General features: G+C 41.5%; 1 protein-coding gene across 7 annotated transcripts in view; it reads left to right on the top strand.

The window, feature by feature from the left end:
• Positions 1–23,422, top strand: part of ANK3 (ankyrin 3) — a 2,432,060-nt gene that overhangs the window by 1,377,480 nt on the left and 1,031,158 nt on the right. For all 7 annotated transcript variants that reach the window (XM_044056400.1, XM_044056402.1, XM_044056401.1 and 4 more), the window contains one exon: positions 14,762–14,860. In XM_044056400.1, coding sequence (XP_043912335.1) covers positions 14,762–14,860 — 99 coding nt within the window. The remainder of the gene's footprint in view (positions 1–14,761; positions 14,861–23,422) is intronic.

Raw genomic sequence — 23,422 nt, 5'->3', positions numbered from 1 at the left:
TGCTAAAACTAAGAATCTGTATCTGCACTAGACAAGTTACAGGACAGAAACAAGTACAAATGCAGGCTTTCAAATCAGAAAGTTGAGAGAGATGGAAGAGATTGCCCAAATGGCCAATAACTACAATTTCTGAGCCAGAACCACTCCTTATGTGGTAGACAGGTTACCTAGTGCTTACCACTCCCACTGATAAGCTAGAAGGCTTCCTTCCAACACAGAAAGGCTTGGGGGGCTCAAAAGCTTACATACAGTCCTGGATACAGCAAATCTGTATCTGGAACACTAGTTACAGGAAAGGTAGGAAACAGGCTTACAGTTTTTTTTTGTTTTTTTTTTGTTACAGAAAAGTAGCTAAAACAGTAGTAAAAGCAATTCACATGCAGTGCAAGCTAGCACACTTAAGTATGTAGCAATATTAGACCAAACACAGTTTAAAAATGAAATTAAATTAAAAAGGGCTAAAAGCAAGTACAGAAAGAGTTTATTAGGCAGAATGTGGTAAAGAGATAGGACTGGGGGAGTGTCCGAGATCAAATCTACAGTGGGGCGGGCAACTGCAAAAGCCACCAAATTTAAACTGCAAGCCAGAAATAGGGAGGGAGGGTGAGCCAAAACAGTTTCAACAGAGATCTAAGCAACAATTAACAGTACAAACTCTAAAACCAAAAAAATATACTCAGCTCAAGAGTGGTAGACTGGTGTGTCGCATTGGCCATCCTTGACTGATAACATTTTTCAGCTTCTGGAAAATTGGGTCTGAAGCTGTGTGATTTCTAAGCTCATCAAGATGTGACGCCGAAAAATTTCTGACTTCCATGACTTCAAAGTCTGCTTTCTCATTTTCATGTTGCTCTGTTGTTTGTCTTCGTGCTTGTGACAAAGCTTCAGCCATGTATAAATGTTTGCCTTTGATGTATACAATATTGAAATTGTACTTTTGCAATTTTAACATCATGTGTTGCAAGCGTGCTGGGGCTATATGCAATGGCTTTTTTTAAAATTGTTACCAAAGGTTAGTGATCAGTCTCTATTTGGATAGGTCTTCCATAAATATATTAATTTAACTTCGAACATGCAAACAACACTGCCAAAAGCTCTTTTTCAATTTTTGCATAATTCATATCTGTTTGAGTTAGGTCTTCCATAAATATAATTATTGAACTTCGAACATGCGGACAATTCTGCCAAAAACTCTTTTTCAATTTTTGCATAATTCATATATGTTTGAGTTAAAGTTCTGGATGCATAAGCTGTTGGTATGCCTTCCTAAAGACATGATGCACCAAGACCATACTTTGAAGCATCACATGAAAGCATTATAGGTTTTCAAGTATTATAATATCTCAATGTGGGTGGCCAAGCAATTTTCTGTTTCAGAATGTTAAATGCTTTTTGGTGGTGTTCCAAACAGGACCAGGGTTACATTATTGCATGTCAACCCACATAAGGGTGCTGAAAGCTCACTCAAGTGTGGGATGAACTTTCCTAAATAGTTGACCATACCAAGATAACATTGTAAAGAACTGATAAAGAAATGACCCACATAAGTTACTTCAACTTGAATTTGCATTGCTGGAGATTCAGTTTAAGACATACTTCACTTGCACGGTCTAGAACTTTCTTAAGGTTTCTATCACATTCATCTTCACCATTGCCCCTACAATAATGTCGTCCACTATAATAGTACATGGATAACCAGAAAAAAAATTGTTCCATCACACATTGACAGACTTCAATAGCAGAATTTAAACCAAATGGCATTCTCAAAAATCTGTACTTTCCAAATGGTGTACTGAAAGTGGTTAACAATAAAGATCTGAGATCCAGCAAAATTTGCCAAAATGAACTTTTTGCATCTAAGACTGAAAAAATTGTGGCATTTGTCATGAAAGCAGCTACTTATTCTACTGTGTGCATCGAATAATGAGAACATTTAAGTGCTTTGTTTAAATCTCTCTGATCAGTACATATTCGAACATCATCTGAGCTTTTCTTATGAGCTACAACCATGGAGGATACCCATTCATTTGGTTCTTCCAGTGGCGTAATTGCATCTAATTGCACTATTTTGTCTAGATTTGCTTTTACTTTGCTCTGCATTGCTACCATAAGCTTCCTTGCTGGTCTGATAATTGGGCTTACTTCATGGTTTAACTTCATGGAATTTGTACTTATTACATAACTACTTGGAATATAACCAAACAGCAGAGACCTCCAAGGCAGAAACGAACTCGACCACCACAACACAACACTAATCACGAGACACGTAACTCTCCTAAACAGTGTGCCACTCAACCAAAGCCCCTGAGGTAAAACAGCATGCCCAGCACACTAGTCATAGGTGACTCGATAGTGAGGCACACTGATGTCCCACTCACTAGGTTGAATAAGGAGAAAGTAACAGCTGCCTGTCAGGTGCCAGGATCCACCAGATAACATACACACACAGGTCCCTCAACAACAGGTACAAATATGACTCTGTCATTGTACATGTGGATGTGAATGACCTGAGACGTGCCTCCCTGGATTACATGAACAAAGATATGGAGGAGCTCTCGGATTATGTAACCCAGGTGGGTATGACTCTAGCCCTGAGCAGCATCCTACCGTCACCCAGAATGATACCACAGTACAAGTAGAAAATGATTGATTTCAACAATTGGTTAAGTTGCTGGTGTGATTCTAAGGGGATCAAGTATCTGTCTGCCTGGGATGACATGATTGACAGATCTCGATGCTTTGCCAGAGATGGCCTGCATCTGTCACCCCTGGGCTTCTGGATACTGGCCAAGGCTCTTGCCATGCCTATAGTGCCTTTTTTAGGCAGTTTTCCAAAGACCAAATTACCACCATAACTGCTACAAACAAATGCAATTTGAGGGTCATGCTGCTCAACTCTAGAAGTCTAAATTTCAAAATGCACTCATCTGAAGTACTCCTTAAAATGGAGATCACGTCAGTCGCCCTGCTAGACAGGGGTCCAGGGAAGTAAATAGTGTGGGAAGAAATAGCCAGGGAATTGTTATGGCTAGGCTTGTATAGGCCCCTAGGGCTGATAGCCTAATACCAACCTATGAACCTATGAGAACATCGACATTTGTGCTGTAACAGAGACCTGGTTCAAGGCAGCAGAAAGCACCCCTGCACTACCAGGCTACAGCTCATTCCACACCTTTCGGCCCCAGAACTTGGACCAAAGCTCCAAAGGCGGTGGTGGTGTTCCCATATTCATAAAGAATGCACACACCTCCACACTGGTAGCCCAACATAATGCATGTGAGATACTTCAGGTGCAGCTAACATTGGATAAGACAGTGATTCAGGTCATAGCCTGCTATACGACCCCAACCATGTCCCAAGATTCACACTCCACATTCCTAAGCACCCTGGAGAATATTAGGGTCCAACCTAACACTGTCATACTGGACGACTTCAGCAACCCCTCCATTAACTGGGAAAACTACTCATGTACCAGTACACTTGCCCAGCACTTTCTGGAATTCATTAATTCCAATGCCCTGGACCAGCTCATTCTTACACCCACTAGAGGTAGCAATATCTTTGACCTGGTCATTACTAACATGGGCAACCATTGCCCTACACCAATAGTCAACTCCTCCCTGGTTAGGTCCAATCACAAGCTAATCATCTTGGCACCCATGCAAATGGAGAATAGTTGCGTGACTGCCAAATCATACACCAATGCACTGAATGAACACCTACACAAATGCATGGATCTCGCCATACCCAATAGAACTAAGATGCTCTCCTCAAAAAAAAGGAAGCCAATCTGGTGGTCCCCTGCCATAAACAAACTCTGCAGCAGAAGAAGGAAACTGATGCAGAATAAGGTGGAGTCCCAAGACTGGAAAAGCTCCCTCATCAGCTTCAACAAAATATTGAGATCCCTCATCAAATCCTCTAAAGCTAGCTATGAAAACAGAATTGCAGCAGATAGTAAAGACAACCACAAGGCCTCCTCTAGTTATGTAAAGAATTTCCATGGCAATCCCAGATATGCTCTCAGCTACTGCACAATGGTACCTCCTAAACCGAGCCAACGGATATTGCAAATATACTTGCGGACAAATTCATTGCTAACTTTACTCCCCCCCCCCCCCCCCATAGGGTTCGGTCCTGGCTCCTCTTTGGTATCTACTTCTCTGAAGTCCAGGCCAACATGAAGGGACTCTGGCTGACAAAGTTCACAGATGATTGCAAGTTGGGAGCTATTATTAATTCCCTAAGTGATGTTGACATCCTACAGAAAGGCCTCCATGAGACCAACGACTGGTGTCAGAACCATGGCCTTAATCCCAATGCCAAAAAATGTGTCTTCTTCCCCTTTGGGAAAAACCTGGTTCCCTTGAATTACCACATTGATGGTAGTCCACTGAACACAGAAGGCGTTATAAGAGATCTGGGAACACAGGTTGACAGCACCCTCTCTTTTGACCACCACGTTGCCACTGTGGTCAGAAAGTCCTTCTATATGGCACATCTCATTACTAACAGTTTTGCGTCCAGGAATAAATAGGTCATTGTCTCCCTATACTCTTCCCTCGTTAGGCCAGCCATTGTAACACCCAGATCTGCTCTGAGTTACAGCACAACGGCACGAAAATTACAGAACCAACTGATATTAAACAACATCATGGCAAATAGGTTCAGTGCTAACTGTATCCCCCCACCCCCTAAAGGGCCCATATCTCTGCAGGAAGAATGCAGAGTCCCTGTAATTACAGCTATGCAGGTAAAAGCTGCACTCTCTAAAGCCAAAAACACAGCATTCATGGGACCAGACAACATCCCAGGCTGCATTTTACAGAAACTTCAGAATGAACTGGCTCCCCACTTAAACACCATGTTCAATAATAGCCTCGCATCAGGCTTTTTGCCAACTGAATGGCACACAGCAACAGTTATCCCACTCCACAAAGGGGGAGCCACCACTGATCCCGGGAACTGTCGAGCTATTAGCCTGACAAGCCTGGTGTGCAAGGCCATGGAATGTATCATCATGGAACGCATAAACAAAGACATTGGTAACCTCCAAACTCCGGATCCCACCCAGTTCGGGTTTGTGAAAGGCAGATCATCCTGAACCTGATTGACTTCTTTGAGGCAGTCACCAAAGCCGTAGATGAGGGTAAGGTGGTTCACACAGCCTATCTTGACCTTGCCAAGGCTTTCAACACCATCCTCCATTCTGGAATTATAGCTAAACTCACTAAACTCAGTATAAATCCCTACTTCACAAGATGGGTTGCCAAATGGCTCACTGACAGAACCCACACTGTCAAAGTTGCAGACTCCAAATCTGACCTCAAAGCAGTGACAAGTGGAGTACCACAGGGTTCCATCCTGGGACCTCTCCTGTTTGGTATCTACTTCTCTGAAGTACAGGCTAACACAGAAGGCCTCTGGCTAACGAAGATCGCAGATGACTGCAAACTAGGAGCCATAGTCAAGTCCCCAAATGATGTGGACATCCTACAGAAGGGCCTCACTGAGACAGATGCCTGGTGTCAGAGCCATGGCCTCAAGCAAAAAAAGAGGTCATTGTTCCTCTCTACTCGACACTCATTAGACCCATTATAGAGTACAACGCCCCTTTTGGAATGTACCTCACAAGACATCTGCAGCAGCTGGAAAGGCCATAGAAGCACCTCACAAAGAGGATTACTGGCCTCAAACAGATGTCCTACACTGACCATCTCAAAGAACTCCAGCTTTACTCCGTAGCATATCGCCTAATCCGCAGTGATCTCTGCCTAACATATAAAGCTATGTCAAACCCAGAGCTGTTGGACATGCTCCACCTAAAGAAATCCCAATCCCTCCGAGCTACACACTCTAGGGACCTGAACCTTGTCACCACAATAAACAGGACATGCTGGAGGGATAGATTCCTGTCACAGAGATTCCCATACTCTGGAACAGGCTACCCATCAATATCAAGCAAAGGTCTTCGTTAGCACCTTCAAGAAAAATCTTGATGAGTGGATGGGAAATAGGAAATACACCCCGGGGATCACTTTTGTGTTTCTGCTCGACAGTGGCACAGGAAAATAACTTTCTTGGGTGGCGTAAACCAGGGAACCCTGTTGGCTAGGCTTATGTAGGCCCTTGGGCCAGTAGCCTAGTACCTACCTATGAACCTATGAGTACGATGCCCCATTTGGCATGTACCTCAGTTGACGCCTGCAACAACTGGAGAGGACACAAAGGTACCTCAGAAAGAGGATTGTAGGCCTTAAACTCTTTTCCTATGTGGACAGACTCAAAAAGCTCCAGCTATTCTCTGTCTCATATCACCTACTTAGAGGCGATCTCTGCTTGACTTACAAAGCCATGTCTGACCCAGCTCTGTTAGAAATGCAACATCTAAGGAAATCCCAATCCCCCAGCACCACATGCTCCAGACACCTCAACCTTATTACCGCAATCAACAGAACATGCTGGAGGGACAGGTTCATAACCCAGAGACTGCCCATGCTATGGAATAGCCTTCCCAAACATGTCAAGCAGAGCACCTCACTGACCATCTTCAAGAGAAATCTTGATGAGTAAATGGGAAATAGAAAATTCACGCTGGGGATCACTCCAGTGGGTCTACTCAACAGAGGCACTAGGAACTAAGGTTGGGTGGCACGATGCCAGGGTAATCCTATGGGCTAGGCTTGTAAAGGCTCCAAGGCCATTAGCCTAGTACACACCTATGAACCTATGTGACTGGTAATTTGCCAAGTTCATCTTTGAAAATATCAGCGTATTCACAAAAATATTCTGTGTAAAACTGTAGTGGTTGTTCAGACCTATATGGTGAATCTCTTTGTTAAATGAAAGTAGTCCCATTCTCAAACTGGCTCTGAGGCCTAACAGTGACTGCACATGACTTTTGACTACATAAAACTGCAAGTCATAGCTGTTCCCAGCTGAATGGCATGTGAAAACTAGTGCGTCATCAGTTTGAATCTCCTCACCTCCATAAGCAGCTAGTTTCACACACTTTACTGCATCAAGGTTTTCACCAGGTCATACTTTGGCAAACATTTGTACTAATATAACATTGCACTTAGACCTAGTGTTTACTTTAAGCTCTACAGGTTTCCCATTAATTCATACAGTACAAAATATTAAGCTCTTTGCTGACAACTGATAGTGTATGGCATTATCTGTTTCATCAGTCACAGACACCCCAGCAGAATAAAATGTTTGTTCGCAGCTCTCTAGATGATCAACTTGCTACTTCAGATGCTCTCTTTAATAAAAGATTATACCACTTTAGATTTTCAAAACCTTTTGAAATGATTGCACTTTTTTACATTTGTAACATTGCTGACCAAAAGCTAAGCACTTCTCTCGTTTAGGTTCATGGGTGCCCCCACAATTACGACAGTTAACAATAAGATTGTTTGTAACGGCCTCATTTGGTTTATGGTTAAACTTTGGTACTGCCCTGTTCAGTTTATAGTTAACAATGAGGTTGAGTGTGGCAGTTTTTAGTTTGTAGCTGTTTTTCATCTTAGCTTTCTGTTGTATACTATCAACATTCTCACTGGTAGATACTGCAAGCATGCTCTTCTCATTCGTAAGCATGTTTGTGTGCTTTTCTGTAAGCTCATATAACTGACAAATCTCTATCGCTTTGCTTAAGGTTAAATTGCTGTCTCAAAGCAAAATCTGTCTCACTGCATCATTATTAACACCACACACAAGCCTGTCTTTTATCAACTCATCTTTCAGATCACCAAATCTGCACATTTTAGCTTTGTTTCTCAAATTAGTAATATATGCTGCTATAGTTTCACCAGGTTTTTGATTTCTTGTGTAAAATATGTTCCTTTCCATTGTAAAATTTGTCTGAAGGTTACACAGTTCTCTAAATGTATGTTTTAAGCACTTAGGGTCTTCCCGTGTTTGAGCCTGTGTCACTGTGTGATGGTTTTCCCCCTCCCCTGCATACACAGCAGGTGCATGCACAAATGAATGTTCCCTCACAATGGCTTCTGAACCAGCTAAATTAAAAAGCATAAATGCCTTTGTATGTGCATCTTTGTCAGAAAATGCAGATTGTATGAAAATATCATATTCTTGTTCAAACACTCGCCAATTCTCAGTAATATTATTATCAAACACTAGAGGTTCAGGTCTGCGAAATCCCTCTATCATAACAACAAAATTTGTTTAAATATAAGCATAGACCCGGTACCTGTCATTATGTTCAAAAACACAACAGTCTCTCTGTAATTACTTTGTTTCAGCACTTCACACACTGTGAATACTCCTGACACTTCAAATATTTTGAATAGCTTTAGCTAATGCAAAAAATGTGTACATTGCAAAGAAATATGGTTATTTTATCTTTTCCATACATTTTAAACATTTTGGAAATTGTTTTAAATACTTCTGTAATTATTTCAAATAGTTTTATTAGTATGTCACAACTTTGGACATTTCGTATATCTCAGTAATTATTTTGAACATTACATTTTGAATGTGTCATCACACACACACTGCAACTGAACAGTTATTTAAATGAGTTTAAGAACCTTAAAATGACCACTGACCTGTTTGCAAGTTCACTCCTGTATATTTCTCCGTTTCTAACCTCGTGCTTCATGGCCTGTATGCTGCTTCAGCTTTGCATCCCATTCTGACACCATGCCGCTTGTCTTGTGCATTCAAAAGAGACGGTGAAGTGGTGTATGGGTTCATGATATTTATAGCACATAAACACACTAGGAACTGTAACTGGAACATGTACTTAAGCTGTCTGATCCACTCATTACTTCACACACACTCGCATATACATCTCCGTTCATGACTGCACTCACTCTCGCTGACTGTACAAATGACACTGCTCTTGCACGTACTCAGTACATATATACCATGTGCTATCTAGCTGCAGTAGCTGTCTAGGCTCAATATGCACACTGAGCTACAGACAGCCCAGTCTTTCCTCATTCTTCTAAGTTCAACAGTGCAAGGGGTAGTGTTGTTGGGTGTATTGTCTCTTCTGTGGCAGGGAAGAATAATGTCTGCCTTCCCAGCTCCTTTTCCTCAAATTCTATGCCTTATTGCAAAATTCAGACAAAATGATAACGATATTTTCATTTCCTCGTGGTGACGGAGAAGGGTCTAGCTTCAGGCTCTCTTCTCTCTGACACTGAAGGAAATTCTCCCGTTACAAGCTACAGGTATGTCCCTTAGTTGGGGCAGGAATCAGCTTCTCCTCATGATTTGGGGTTGCATATCCCTTGCTCTTGCATTAGAAGTCATCAGGGCTACCAGGATGCCTCTGCTGAATGGAAGACGTTCTCTGTTTGGGTACAGAGGCATCTTATGATGACTAAGTCACCCAGCTTGCAGATGTTTGAATTTGGTCTTCATTATTCCACAGTCAAGGTTCATGTCCCTGACATGTATGCCCCTTGTGCCCTTTCATTTGATGCATGCTCCCAGTAATGTGTATTTAAGCAGTTCCTTATAGCGGTTTTGCAGTTTTACCTCTCCAGAAAGAATCTTCCCCATTGATGGATGCACTTTTAACTGACAGGAGTGTCCATACCTCCCCTCCCCCATTCAAAATAGGTAGCTCAGTTGTTCCCAAGATTGACTCACTGAAGATGATGTTCTTGGTGATCACCACCTTTGCTCACGTCTGACATAATTCCCAAGCTACAAGCCCGTATCTGGGTGGAACCCCTTTTGGTCTTCTCAAGACATCTAGGTCAGGGAGGAATACCTCACATCTCCTAACAAAACAGGTACCAATATTTTCCTTGATTTCCATTTGCTGCTTCTTTTGTTTGTAGATACAGAGCACAAAAGAAGACCTTCTTTCCTTGAGATGCATTGAATGCTTAGGGTTTAACTGAAGAGAGTGTGTGTGAGTTCACACTGATAGCAGTTTAACTTCCTTTGTTTCAGGAACAGAGGAGGTTGGAGGTTCCAGCCTTGAAGCAAACTCGTTTTAGCTGGCTTGTTAACAGTATTACTTTATGATATCAGACAGGTATGAAAGTGCTGGAATTTAAATTAATTGCAGGAGGGACATGGTTGCTTTCTGCCGTTGCTTCCAATATGCCTGCACAACAGAAATCTGTACCAAAAGCATTTGGTCCTTGGTACAGGCCTTCTACAACTAGTCTTTGTTAGGCCATGATTCCAGGAGCTGGACCTCATTTGGCATTTCACTGCTTCAGATCTGGGTCTCCTATGTCCTTCCCTCAGGCTTTCCCATAACTCTGCCTTCTTGGAAGAGTTTGTTTTCATTGCGTGAGAGTCTTCTGAGATATTACATACTATAGAATTCCTCATAAGGCAGATATGAGAGAGATGACCTCATCATATCAGCTGAGCTGTGAGGAAGCTTTCTCTAGTGAAGGATTATTATCACGTACTTGGGTAGCCTCTCTATTATGTGGAATGCAGACAGATTTTTCAGTAAGTCAGAGAAGTGCATGGTTTATAATATAAATATTTTTTTATTTCATGTCTTCCCTGTTATGCTCACTCAGTGGAATGTGAATGAAGTGAGCCATACAAGGGCAAGGAACATGCTTCCAGCCTGTCACATGCCATTGTTTACACCTGCAGAGTAAAATGTGCACCTCTGCATATAGCAAAAGGAGAGACTCAATTATCAAGCTAGAGTAGCAGGAGGGAAATACACAAGCACTTCCCCATCACAGGCTTTTTTTTTCTTATCAGCTGCTGTGGTGAGTACATATTTATTATGTTTTGAACTTTGTGCTACGTCTAGCCTTGTAATCTGTCTCACATACTCTGCTCTAATCTAGTCATTACTGTGGTTATTGTCCTTCCCACACTTTTTACCATTTTGGACCCCTCCGCAGACTACACCCAGTGAAATTCCACCAGCTATCTGTGCCCCACCCCTGGGGGGGGGGGTGAAGTAAAATACGCCACACCCATTCACCAGACATCCTTTTGGGTTGGTTTCATCAGTGCCAGTGCTGCTAATCATAATGCTGTTACCTGGTTTGCATTAAGTGATGTATCCTCTTTGGCCATGCAGTCAGACTACCTTCCATAGTCGATTGTCCAGTTGCCCAACTCTGTGATGCATGTAAAACTACTGTTAACTGGAATATAGAACATTTTAACATCCATGGATCTCCAATATCCTGATTGCAACTTTCATGATGCAGTTTTATATAATCCTCTTCAGACATGAATTCCTCTGTGACTTTTGCCACTTTTTACAAATGGTCTTCTGATTAAGAAATTCTGTTTACTACCTCACTTTTTTGCTTCGTTCTCTGATGAGTTAATATCAGGCACTCCTTTCATATAGTTTCTTATCAAGAGGTCGTCTCATTTTTACAAGGTACATGTGATCAGACTTAAAAAGGAGGCCGACTCTATCATGGGAAGAGAACATTTTTATTTATTTATTTTTTTTATTTTACCTGTTTGTTGACTGGGTATGCCCACTGGACAAATTGTCCCTTTTTGAGGACAACCTGGGAACACTTTCTGCTTACATGACTTGCTCAGATTCACACAGTAGGAAGATGGAAGTAATCAAATCCCGCACTCCTGGCACAAGGAGCACCTCAATAACAACTAAGAGCTGTAGCCCTCTGCACTAACTGCCACAACATACCTATCTGAAGTATTAGGTAATCTGTCATTTTTTTCATCTTTCAAGCATTGAAATGCCAGTGTGTCGAAGCAGTCCATTCCTCTAGGGTAAGTCAGACCTTCATGTTGAAACATAATGTGGTATTTGCTAACTTCATGAAGTTGCACATTTCCCCACAATTGAGTAACCATGCTGTCAATGCATTGTGTATCTCTGTATCTCTCTCTCTCTCTATGCATAAATGTATGCATGTATGTAGTATGCTGTCTAAAATATATTTTATCGACCTACAACCTGTCTAATAGTGCTTATCGAAATTGCATTCATTTAATAATGTATTACATCACAATCCACCTTATTGTACCTTGCTAAACAAAACAAAAAAAAAACAGAGCCAAAGGCTATACTAGTACATTTCTAGAATCGTTCAACATACTTGAATATACAGTTACGTTGTCACCATGCCCATATATGTTATTTATACTAATGCCACAATAGCATTAATGCAGATTGATAAAGAAACAGCCCACATATAGTGAATCATTGCTGGTGTGATATACCAGAATGCACCGGCAGTGATTACAGCCCACCAGTTTCTTAGTTTAGACTCCAGAATTCTCCATGACACAGAGATCGCACACGCTTAATCACTGTTGGTGTCTCCAACACATACACACACACACACACACACACACACACACACACACACTGTATATGTAATATGCTATCAGCCACATCTGCAGCCTCAATAATTACATATTATGATAACTCATTTAAAAAAATCTGCATGCAGTCAACAAAAGAAACACTACAGTCACTAAGTTTCTGTGTTGTTCTCTTTTTTTCTATCTTTTTCTCCGTGTCTTTGTGCGCGCACGTGTGTATGTATATATATATATATGTGTATATATATATATATATATATATATATAGATATAGATATAGATATAGATATATATCTATATAGGCATAGGACACTGTATTGACGTACAGTATCCTGACACCCTACAGATGAACATCCTAATGTTGAACACACTCAGAACAGCACATTCTGTGCATGCTCTGTAGATTACTGATTACCCCAGTGCAGATTAAACCAATGAAAAGTGTTTATCTACCATGTGTAGGGGCTGCACTATCATGTCCCCACACCACCACCGTTTATATATGCTAAATCTGAGACTGCACAGTCCCTGGGGAAATGAAATATTCCAATACTCTGGGATTGCCGATGTCACACACCTGTCGACCCCCTTTCTGTGTTGACCATTTGGTGTCAACCTGTTGTGTGTTGGAACACTTTACATTGAATACAGTGTTTGACACACACATAGATATATAGATAGACAGATCTAAATATATTTTTTATACATATGTTGATATATAAGAATAAACCTCAGTCTATGCGGCAATAAAATATAAGTAAAAAATTTAATTTGCCGATGTAAAACTTTTCAGTAAAACTTTTGATTTTTGTTGTTGTTTTTGTCCACATACTTATCCTGGACTTGTTCACACTTAGAACACAAAAACAGAACAAACTATAAATTAGTTTATGTCAAACAGTTGAATCATTACACGTTCAGATACATTTGTCCCATTAAACATTTGATTAACTAGAAGATTTTAAAAGACTGTTACATAAAGTCATAATTTACAATGAAACCTCATCCGATACATCTTGCTCTAAGTTCAGGTTTTAGGCGGACAACTTCATGCAACTCTGGTGAATAATGCACATCAAAAAGAAACTTGTCTCTGCAGTTTTTAACTATCTAACATTGATTGTCCTTTTCTGTCACCTACTTTGACACTTCCACCTTCAAAAAAGAAATCAATAGCCCTAAAAATTGTTAAAATTATCTTCACATCAGTGAATGTCTATATAAAGCATTATAAGCATTTCTGCTACTAATAGCATACATGATCCCTAATCTATTTTGGCAGCTTCTGTATAGATGTCTTATCTATATAGAAGGAACTGCAAGTTTTACAGGTAGCCATGTAAACCATATATGCTGAGTTACAGTAATGATAGCTATCAAAACCAAATATCCTGCCTGATTCTTCATATAAGTAATGGGGGACTATCCAACACAAATTACAGCTACTTTGATGTAGGTCGCAGCTGTGAAAGAGTACATTTCCAGGGTGCTTAGGAAAGGCTTGTATAATAGCACCTCATAGGTTCATAGATCAGAAGTAGGCTAACTGCCCTTATGGGCCATTTTAAGCCTAGTCAGTTACCACATGTGAGAATCAAACTCTGCATCTTGTGTTTGTAAGGTAAACACCTTGACCATTATGCCAACCTCCCACCTCAGAACCAACCTTTAGGGAACATTTAAAGTGGCTAGTTTTGGGGCACTTAATATTTACTTATTTTGTTTGCTTATTAATTAGTCTTTGTTTATTGGGATAGTCTGACTGGGCAAAACGAAGTGACCCCTTTTCACATGAGGCAAAAAACTCTGGATGCAGACAGTTTGCATTTGCCACTGTTTGATTCTGAGAAACTGCTCTAAGCAGAGATTTTGGGATAGACATTGTTGTAGGTGAGGTCTGATCTAAAACCACGACTTCACTGTGGTGGGTAGTCTACCGAACTATGGTCATTTCAGAGATAAAGAAAACTGAACTGAACTGCATGGGAATTTTTCAAATCAGATGTTTTGAAGCATTTTTTCAGAGAACTGTGAAACAAACTCAGGCCACGGTATGAAATGAGAAAGAAATAATGATTTATTATTCCTATCTGCTATATATACAGTGTGTATTTAGTCTGTATGTGTACATGTGTATGTTCCCAAATCTTATAAAGCAGGTAAGGTTCAAAAATAGTTTTTAGCTTCAAATGCTGGTAAATTGACATGTAACACTCAAGCTACGTTTTGTGCAAGTCCATGGCTTGAAAGAATTAAAAATCCAGGTAAAGTATTTTGTAATCCTAAATTCACCTTGTATTGAAAAAAATAATTTGTTTGCTCACCCACAACTGTAGTGATAATTTCTCAGTACATGGTTTGCTCCTTACAAATAACTTTAGTTACTGCTTTTTACAAAATATTTTAACTGTACAAAAGATCTTCTTTATTTCACAAAATGTTATTTAAAGATTTTTCTTTTTTATGTTGTGTTTTACAGTCTGGATTAACCCCAATACATGTTGCTGCCTTTATGGGACATGTAAATATTGTAACTCAATTAATGCACCATGGAGCCTCACCTAATACCACAAATGTGGTAAGTATTATTTCTTATAGGGTGGCAAACATCCACAAAGCAGCAGTATTCCACATTTATCCAGAAGTGCACTGTTTATAACTCCTGTGAGTTTTTGTTTAACTTTTCAGATTTATACTTCTGAAACACATTGCATTATCTTTAGAAAGCATGAATTTATGTATGTAGGAGCAGAGCAGTTGGGTTAGATATTGGTATATATTTTTTAATATTTAGTGAGTACCATAACATTGTATAGAACATGACATTTACATTTTATTATAGGTACCACATACTCACTATTCTGTAAAACATTTTTATTTGTATATGAAGAGGTATTTATATGTTACTCAACATTTTGTATTTTTATAAGGACTCTGAATGTTTCTCCTTTCTTATACCTAGAATAATAATTTGTACACATAAATTATTTGTATATAAAATAATATAGGAAAAGCTAAGCATCTGGGATTTAAATATAAGTTACTTGTGAAACTGTTTAACATATTAAAAAGTAGTTGACTGCATCTTGGTGACATTCCCCTCTTTTGACAGAGCTTTTATATCATGATACCGTTATTATGGATTTCCTTAAGTTAACCTGCCCTGTAGGACCTTTGCAATGGGCACAAGCAGTACCTGTAGAAATAGAGACGCCTCTCTTTGTCTCTGTGTAGTTAGTGATAATACATCTGGACTATTGTACAATTCTGGAGGCCATACTTAAGCAGTGAAATTGACACTTTGGAAGCCCTAAAATGAAGGGTATCAAAAAACCTTGATTTCACAAGATGACATATAAAAATAGATTAAATTATATGAGTATTGTCGACTAAAGAAGGAAGACTGGGATGCAAGAGTATCACTTAAGTACCCTTTGCACTTAACAATGTCTAAGAAGACAGTCATGTGTAGGGTGAGTTGCATTTGGACAAGCCCCACAATTTGGAATGGAGGGAAGATGATCCCAACTTAATAGAAGAAATCATTGTGTGGCTTTTCTGATGTAACTGTAGAATCAAAACCTTTGGTGGAATTTAAGAATGGAGTAGACTAACTTTTAGCAGTTCTAGTAATGTATAGAAGGAAGTGAGAGAATGAACAAGGATATAATCAGTAATGATCATGGAAATAAGGGTAGAACTCGGCTAGCCTTGTAAGGTCCCTCGGGCCATTAGCCATGTAACGTCCTATGAGCCTAAGGAATTGCAGATTATGCTATACATAATATATTGTGCCATTTAGGTGGTCATGTGATCCTTTAATGCTGACAAGTGCCATATGTCTAATATCGGTGATGGATTGTTGCTGAATGCAGTAATTAGTCTAACTAAACGTTATCATATCTAGTACACCAAGCATAGTTATATCTTGCTGAACAGAGATGAGAGCTCACAGTTCTGTGGCATAACCTATGTTTACTTGAACAAAAGTCATTTTCTAATCCATCACAATCAGTAGACAAGAAAAGTCAGAGAACTTATGAAACACTTGTGTCATTCTGAACATTTTGAATGCCCTTAAAATTTGCAGCACTTTCAACCTGGTAGTCAGAAGTTTGGAGATGATTTGCTATAAAAATCAGTTTAACAAAAAAGTTTGCATCAACAGTTTAGAGCATAACTTGTTTCTTGAAATAATAATTCAACATTTCCATTGTCCGGAAGTTTTATTCCACATACAGTAGGTAGACATTAACAGCCCTTATGAAAGAATTGTCTTTTTCAGTGGACTTACCTGATGTTCTTCGTGTTTCACTGTTGCAGTCATCACACTTGGGTTATCCTGCCAAGGGTAGCCCTCAGTCGGCCCAAATACCAGAAGCTTAGTATTTATGCGTCGGTTGCTGTCACTCCAGAACTGACGTCAGTGGTATAAAATCAGGCAGCTGATGCCATTATATCAGTCTTTCTTGCTGAGAAGCCCGAAGCAGAAGCAGTTGGCATGAGTGCCAGTCAGCAGCTACCTGAGTTTTTGTTTATGAATTGAAGTTGAAGTCTTCTAAAGCTAAGTACCCCGTTGGAGATCCTTTTTTCTTGTTCTAACCAATGTCAGAAAAAGTTAACAACTGTCTCACCTGTGGAAAGCAAATACCACACCGGGACTTCCATTCTTACTGCGTCACCTGTTTAGGCCCAGACCATGACGTCCGTCGCTGTCACTTTTGTGCTTTGTTCAACTCCAGAACTATACGTCGTTGGGCCCTTATTGTAGCTAAATATTTTCACTGTCAGTTCTCGTATTCCTATATGGCTTCGGTAAGCCATCCAACTACTGATCTCTCGAAGAAAAGTAAGGATAAAGACTGACACAGACCGCACAGGTCCAAAACTGCCGATGACGCTTTCTTTAAGCTAGTCGTCAGTTCTCTGGCCCTCGGTGAGGCACTTTCACAGCCCCTGATGCCCACTTCTGTGGATTCGCAGGCTGCTACTGAGACCCATTTGGAGTCTGGTATGCCACGAGACTCTTCTCTGACTAAGGATCCTGCGGATCTCTCTACCTTGGATGGGTCCGGAGCCGCTGAGCGGGCACCAGCTTCTGAGGACACTCTTCGCACTACTGATACTCGACACAAACCGACGACTTTTTTCACGTCTTCAGTTCTTTCTAAAACTACCGAGTTTCTCAGGCCCTGGATACGAACTATGCCTAAAAAACTGACGACCCAAGCTCAAGCACCTGCTTCCATGCCTCAATCTCAGATGCTTAAAATGGCAGAAGACCTTATTATGCCTATTAGGAGAATCCAGGCTACCCCTTCTCAAAGAAAAAGAGACTTGTCCCCACTAGTTTTATCTGAACAAGAGTCCGATGACTGAGGTTTCTGAATATGAAGACATGCAACCCCACTCTGCTTATGAGGATTCTGATGCAGAGGAATCCATTCCTTCTGCCTCTCTTCCTGAGGATTTTTCATTTGTTGAAACCCTACATACTTTAATGGAGCATTTCCAATGGGAATGTCAGGACTATCCTCAGTCAAAAAAAAGAGACTCAGGGAATTCTTAGATTTACTACAGCACAGACCTTTAGCCATTCCTCCTATCCTGGATGTTGTGAATGATGTTTTTATGGAATCCAGTTTGACTCCTGACACCCTTCCTCGTGCTCCCAGGAAACCTGACAGGTACTACAGAGTCCCTGACTCTCACAAATTCTTTTTTAAAAATCCTACTGCTGACCCAGAGGTCATCTCCCAAGGACCAACAGGAATTAAAGCAACCTCAGATAAGAATCCCACCCCCTCAGACAGGGTTTTCCCGAGCTTTAGACAGATGGGGTAAAAAAGTATATACCTCTGCAACTCTTGCTATTAGAGCACTAAATTGTCAGTTCCACATGCTGAAATATCAGCAGCATACCATGGAACTCCTCAAACAAAAACTATCTTCCTTTCCTGCTTGTGCAGAAAATAAAGAGTTACAAGAGCTTATGAATTCTGCAAGCCAAGGTACTAAGCGCACCTTGCCATGTGCCTTTGATGCCCTATAAGCATCTTGCAGGGCAGCAGTCACTGGTTCTGTCCTTAGAAGGCATGCTTGGCTTAAGGAATAGACCTTGCTAGACCATGTCAAATCAAAATTATTGGACACACCATTGAACAAAGACAATTTGTTTGGCACCAAGGCAGAAGAGGTCTTAAAAATATGGAAGAAAAAGCTAAATCTATGCAGACAGTTAAAGACTTTTTACAGGTCCAGGCTCCGAGGTTCAGTAGGCATTGCCCCTCCAAGCACTGGTCCTTTCCGGCCCCTCCAGGCCAGCTCAGCCCAGACCCAGGGGAAGCAGACCCCCCCCCCCAGGCAGCAGTCCCAGGGAATGCAGAGATCTAAGCAATGAAGTTCCTCCACTTCAAAAAAAGGGAGTGCTAAGCCACCCCCTTATGGTAAGAACTCACAATGACTTTACACCTCCACCCCTTACCTCTGCCCACCTGCTTGTGCCCCTAGGAGGAAAACTCTCCTTCCATGCAAACAACTGGGCATCTATTATCAATGACCAATATAATATCATAATGTCCCAGGGATACAGATTTTATTTCCACACTCTGCCAACCCCAAAAGGGTTACCAGATCTTCTTCCAAACCAGTGGGCAGAGGCCAAAAAGCAAGTCCTTTCCCTGCTCTCCATGAGAGCAGTACAGCATGTTTCTGCAGACCAGATAGGCCAAGGTTTCTATTCCAGACTCTTCTTGGCACCCAGAAAAGAGGGCACCTGGTGCCCAATCCTTGATCTATCCATTCTAAACACCTTTCTGATGATACCAAAATTCAGAATGGTCACCCTTCAGTAGCTTCTTCCTATGCTTTCCAAGGATGCTTGGTTAGCCACCCTAGAGCTAAAAGAGGCCTACCTATACATCCAATTCAGGGAATCTTGCAAGAAATATCTATGTTTCAGGGCAGAATCTATGCACTTTAAGTTCTCTGCGCTTCCCTTAGGCTTATCCACTGCTCCCAGAGTTTTCACAAAGTGCCTGGCTCCAGTCATTTCTTTTTGCAGACAAAGAAATGTTCAAATTTACCTCTACTTAGACAATTGCCTGATTCAGGCAGACAGTCAGGAAAAGCTGTTACAGCACCTGACCTTTGTAAAGGACCTACTGACCACCCTGGGGTATATTATCAATGAAAAAAAATCAAAACTAGTCCCCACACAAAAATTGTATTCCTGAGAGCAAGCCTGGACACAGCATCCCAGACTGCATTCCTTACTCCAGAAAAACAAGCCTACTTGACAGGCTATTTCTCTCAACTAGACACCAGAACCCAGTTATCCGCAAGGAAAATCCTGAAAGCTCTAGGGTTCATGGCCTCCTGCATTCTACTCATTCCATATGCCAGACTGCATATGAGGAAACCACAGTGGTACCTAAAAAGCCTTTGGTGTCAACACTGTCAAGACCTGGAAACTATCATACCTGTAATACCCTATCTAAGGAAAGAATTTCTTTGGTGGGCCGCAGCATGCAATCACAAAAAGGGACTTCCCTTCTCACAACCCCACACTGCCCAGACCCTCACCACAGACACATCAGACTATGCCTGGGGTGCACACCTGGATGGCAGGTTCATTCAGGGCCATTGGAGCCCATATCAAATACATCTGCACATCAACCAAAAAGAGATGCTAGCTGTTCAGCATGCCCTGACAGCCTTCAGACCCCTACTCTCCCCAGGGCCTCTAGTGATCAAAGCAGACAACACCACAGTGATGTGGTATATCAACAAGCAGGGAGGGACTCACTCTTATCCTCTCTGCAGGCTCGCCATGACCCTTTGGCACACAGCCTCTGCCATGCAAATACACCTGCTAGCACAATTCCTGCCAGGCTCCCTAAACTCTCTGGCAGACAACTTAAGCAGTAACCTGCTAGACCCACACAAGTGGCAGCTAGACCACAGAACCTTCAACCTTGTAACCCAGAAATGGGGCATCCCGAAGGTGGACCTCTTTGCTTCCCACACCAATCATCAGCTCAGCAAATTCTGCACCAGGGAACCTCACAGCAAGGCCAGGAAAGTGGATGCTCTATCCTTTAAATTGGTAAACCTCTCGATCTGTGCATTTCCCCCTCTACCACTCATTTCAAGGGTACTGCTCAAAGTAAGGGAGGAAAAACCAAGGGCAATCTTGATTGCCCCAGACTGGCCACGCCAGCACTGGTACCCACTGCTGCATAGCCTGTCACCCCTGCCACCATGACACCTACCTCAGATCCCAACACTCCTGACCCAGAAGAATGGAGAATTCATGCATCCACAATTCAAAACCCTGAACCTGCCAGTCTGCCTTATTCCCTGACCTCTCCTCAAGCTGCCAGCCTAAGCAAACAAGTCCTGGATGTTATACATGAGGCCAGACACCCCAGCACTAGAAAATCCTAGGCTAGGGGAGCCGAAACAGCACAACCCTCCCTTCCTCTCATTCTGAATTACCTAGCAGACCTACTACACAGGGGTCTATCCTTCTCTTCTATTAAAATTCTTGCCTCTGCCATCTCTGCACATTACCTCACAGAGCCACCTCTCTTCTTACACCCTCTCATCAAACAATTCCTAAGAGAGGCTAACAACTTAAGGCCACCCAGAAGAGCTCCTACCCCAGCTTGGGACCTTAACTTTGTGTTGGAAAAGCTCACCCTATCCCCTTTTGAGCCTGCAGCTTCAGCAAAGTTAAAATTCCTCTGTTGGAAAACAGACTTGCTTCTGGCCATCACTTCAGCTAGAAGACTTTCAGAGCTACAAGCACTCATGGCTGTAGAGCCCTTTATCATTTTCCATGCTGACAGAGTCTCCCTCAGGACTAACCCATCCTTCATGCCTAAAGTGGTGTCCAGTGTGGCTCTCAACCAATCCATTTATTTGCTCACCTTTTTCCCTAACCCACAAAAACAAGGGAAAAAGGATTCTGCACTCTCTAGATGTGCAGGATTCTGCACTCTCTAGATGTGCACAGACAGCTCAGATTCCATCTGGATAGGACTAAATCTTTTAGAAAAACTGTCCGATTGCTAGTCAGCTTCGCAGCAGGGGCAGAGGGCAAGGCCATATCCAAACAAACAGTCTCCAAATGGCTAGCACACTGCATCCATTTCTGATACAAACAGCATGGGAAACCACCCCCAAAGGGGGTCAGGACGCATTCCACCAGGGCAACCTCCACCTCTGCATCTTTTCTCAGAGGGGTCCCCACCAGAGACATCCTGGAGGCTGCAACATGGACTTCTGTTCATAACTTCACCAAGTATTACCACCTGCCTATCTTCTCCAAATCCAAGGCAGGCTTTGCCACCGCAGTCTTGCAGGGCATCCTAGCCAGCCCCCAGTCTTCTTGACTGTCTCCACCCTTTTCTTCAGCTTTGGGAATCAACCCAAGTGTGATGACTGCAACAGTGAAACACGAAGAACATAGTACAGTTGTGTACACTTACCATAAATGTAGATGTTTGAGTGTATTCACTGTTGCAGTCCTGGTTTCCCACCGTCCACCCCCCTTGTCTCTCTCTCTCTCTCTCTCTCTCCTTACAGGGAAGTTTTGGTATTTACTTTCTACTGGTGGTGTTCTTCCACCATAACCTAGCTCCCTATTTGGGGAATCCTGACAGTTGGGGCAAGAGAAACTGATGTAATGGCATTGGCTGCCTGGTTTTATACCACTGATGACCTGACGTCATTCCTGGAGCAACAGCAACCGACACAGAAATACTAAGCCTCTAGTATTCGGGCCGACTGAAGGCTACCCCTGGCAGGTTAACTCAAGTGTGAAGACTGCAACAGTGAATACACTAGAACATCTACATTTATGGTAAGTGCACACAACTGTATTTTTCTCATCCTGGTACATCACTAATAGTCACTTTGATGGTTATTAAGGTGATGAACTAGTGCTTGGAATTGGACTGCAGTGAAAGCTGGAGTTCTCACGCCTTCTATTTTACACTCACTGCTTTAAACCTTTTTTCTGTACTATGAGAAATATTCTTACAGTTGCACTTTAACTTACCATATGTTGCACATTCTTATGGAATTCTTTCTGACACATTTTTTCTATTTCCCTGCCATTCATTCACAGGTGTATTACTTTATTTAATTTAATTTCTAAGGGATTTGTGAAGTCTTCATTAGGCTGACTTGAAAGGATATAACAAACAGATTAACATTTGGGTTTTATATTTTTTTCTGTTTTTACTACAAATGTGATACATTTCGTATTGTCTATTAATATAATGATTTAATGGCTTTAGACACTTAAAACTAAATACCAAAACATTCAACAATTTGGTCGGAGCAGTGGTTAGCATTGTCTCAGAACAAGAGGTTCTCCACTTCAATTCTCAGCAGGGTGCCTTCTGTGGGGGGGGGGGGGGGTCTGCATGTCCTCCCTGAATTTGCATGGGTTTCCTCTGGCATGTGTTTGGTGAGTTTCTCCACAGGCCTCCACTGAAAATTGTCTCTGTCCCAGTCGGACTTTCCCAGTAAACAAATGTTAAATAAATAAACATCTTGACTTTTTATTGTGGAGTTTAATTATTTCTTGCTGAAAGTTTCTTCAGTAACAATTAAATTTACAAAGCTGTTTTTTTTTTTTCTGTTTTGCATATAATTTTTCTTTCAAATGCTGTGAACAAAAAATCCTGATTATAGGACTATAGAGTGCTCACATCATGCAGCCTCCTAGTAAAGGTGTTTATGGGATGGGAGAGCTGCACATATTCACAGCATATATGTGTGTATGTGTGTGTGTGTGTGTGTGTGTGTGTGTGTGTGTGTTTTATACATATATATATATATATATATATATATATATTTATATATCATCATCTTCTTCTTTCAGCTGTTCCCGTTAGGGGTCGCCACAGCAGATCACCTGTTTCCATTTCTTCCTGTCCTCTGCATCTTGCTCTGTCACACCAACCACCTGCATGCCCTCTCTCACCACATCCATAAACCTTATCTTAGGCCTTCCTATTTTCCTGTTACCTGGTAGCTTCATCCTTAGCTCTTTTTCCCAATATACTCAGCATCCCTCGTCTGCACATGTCCAAACCAATGTACTCGTGCCTCTCTGGCTTTATCT

This window comes from Protopterus annectens, chromosome 14.part0 (assembly GCF_019279795.1).
Source record: "Protopterus annectens isolate FY-2018-M chromosome 14.part0, PAN1.0, whole genome shotgun sequence".
NCBI classification, from domain to species: domain Eukaryota; kingdom Metazoa; phylum Chordata; order Ceratodontiformes; family Protopteridae; genus Protopterus; species Protopterus annectens.
Note: the sequence above shows the minus strand (reverse complement) of the source record. Positions and strands in the feature narration are given on the sequence as shown.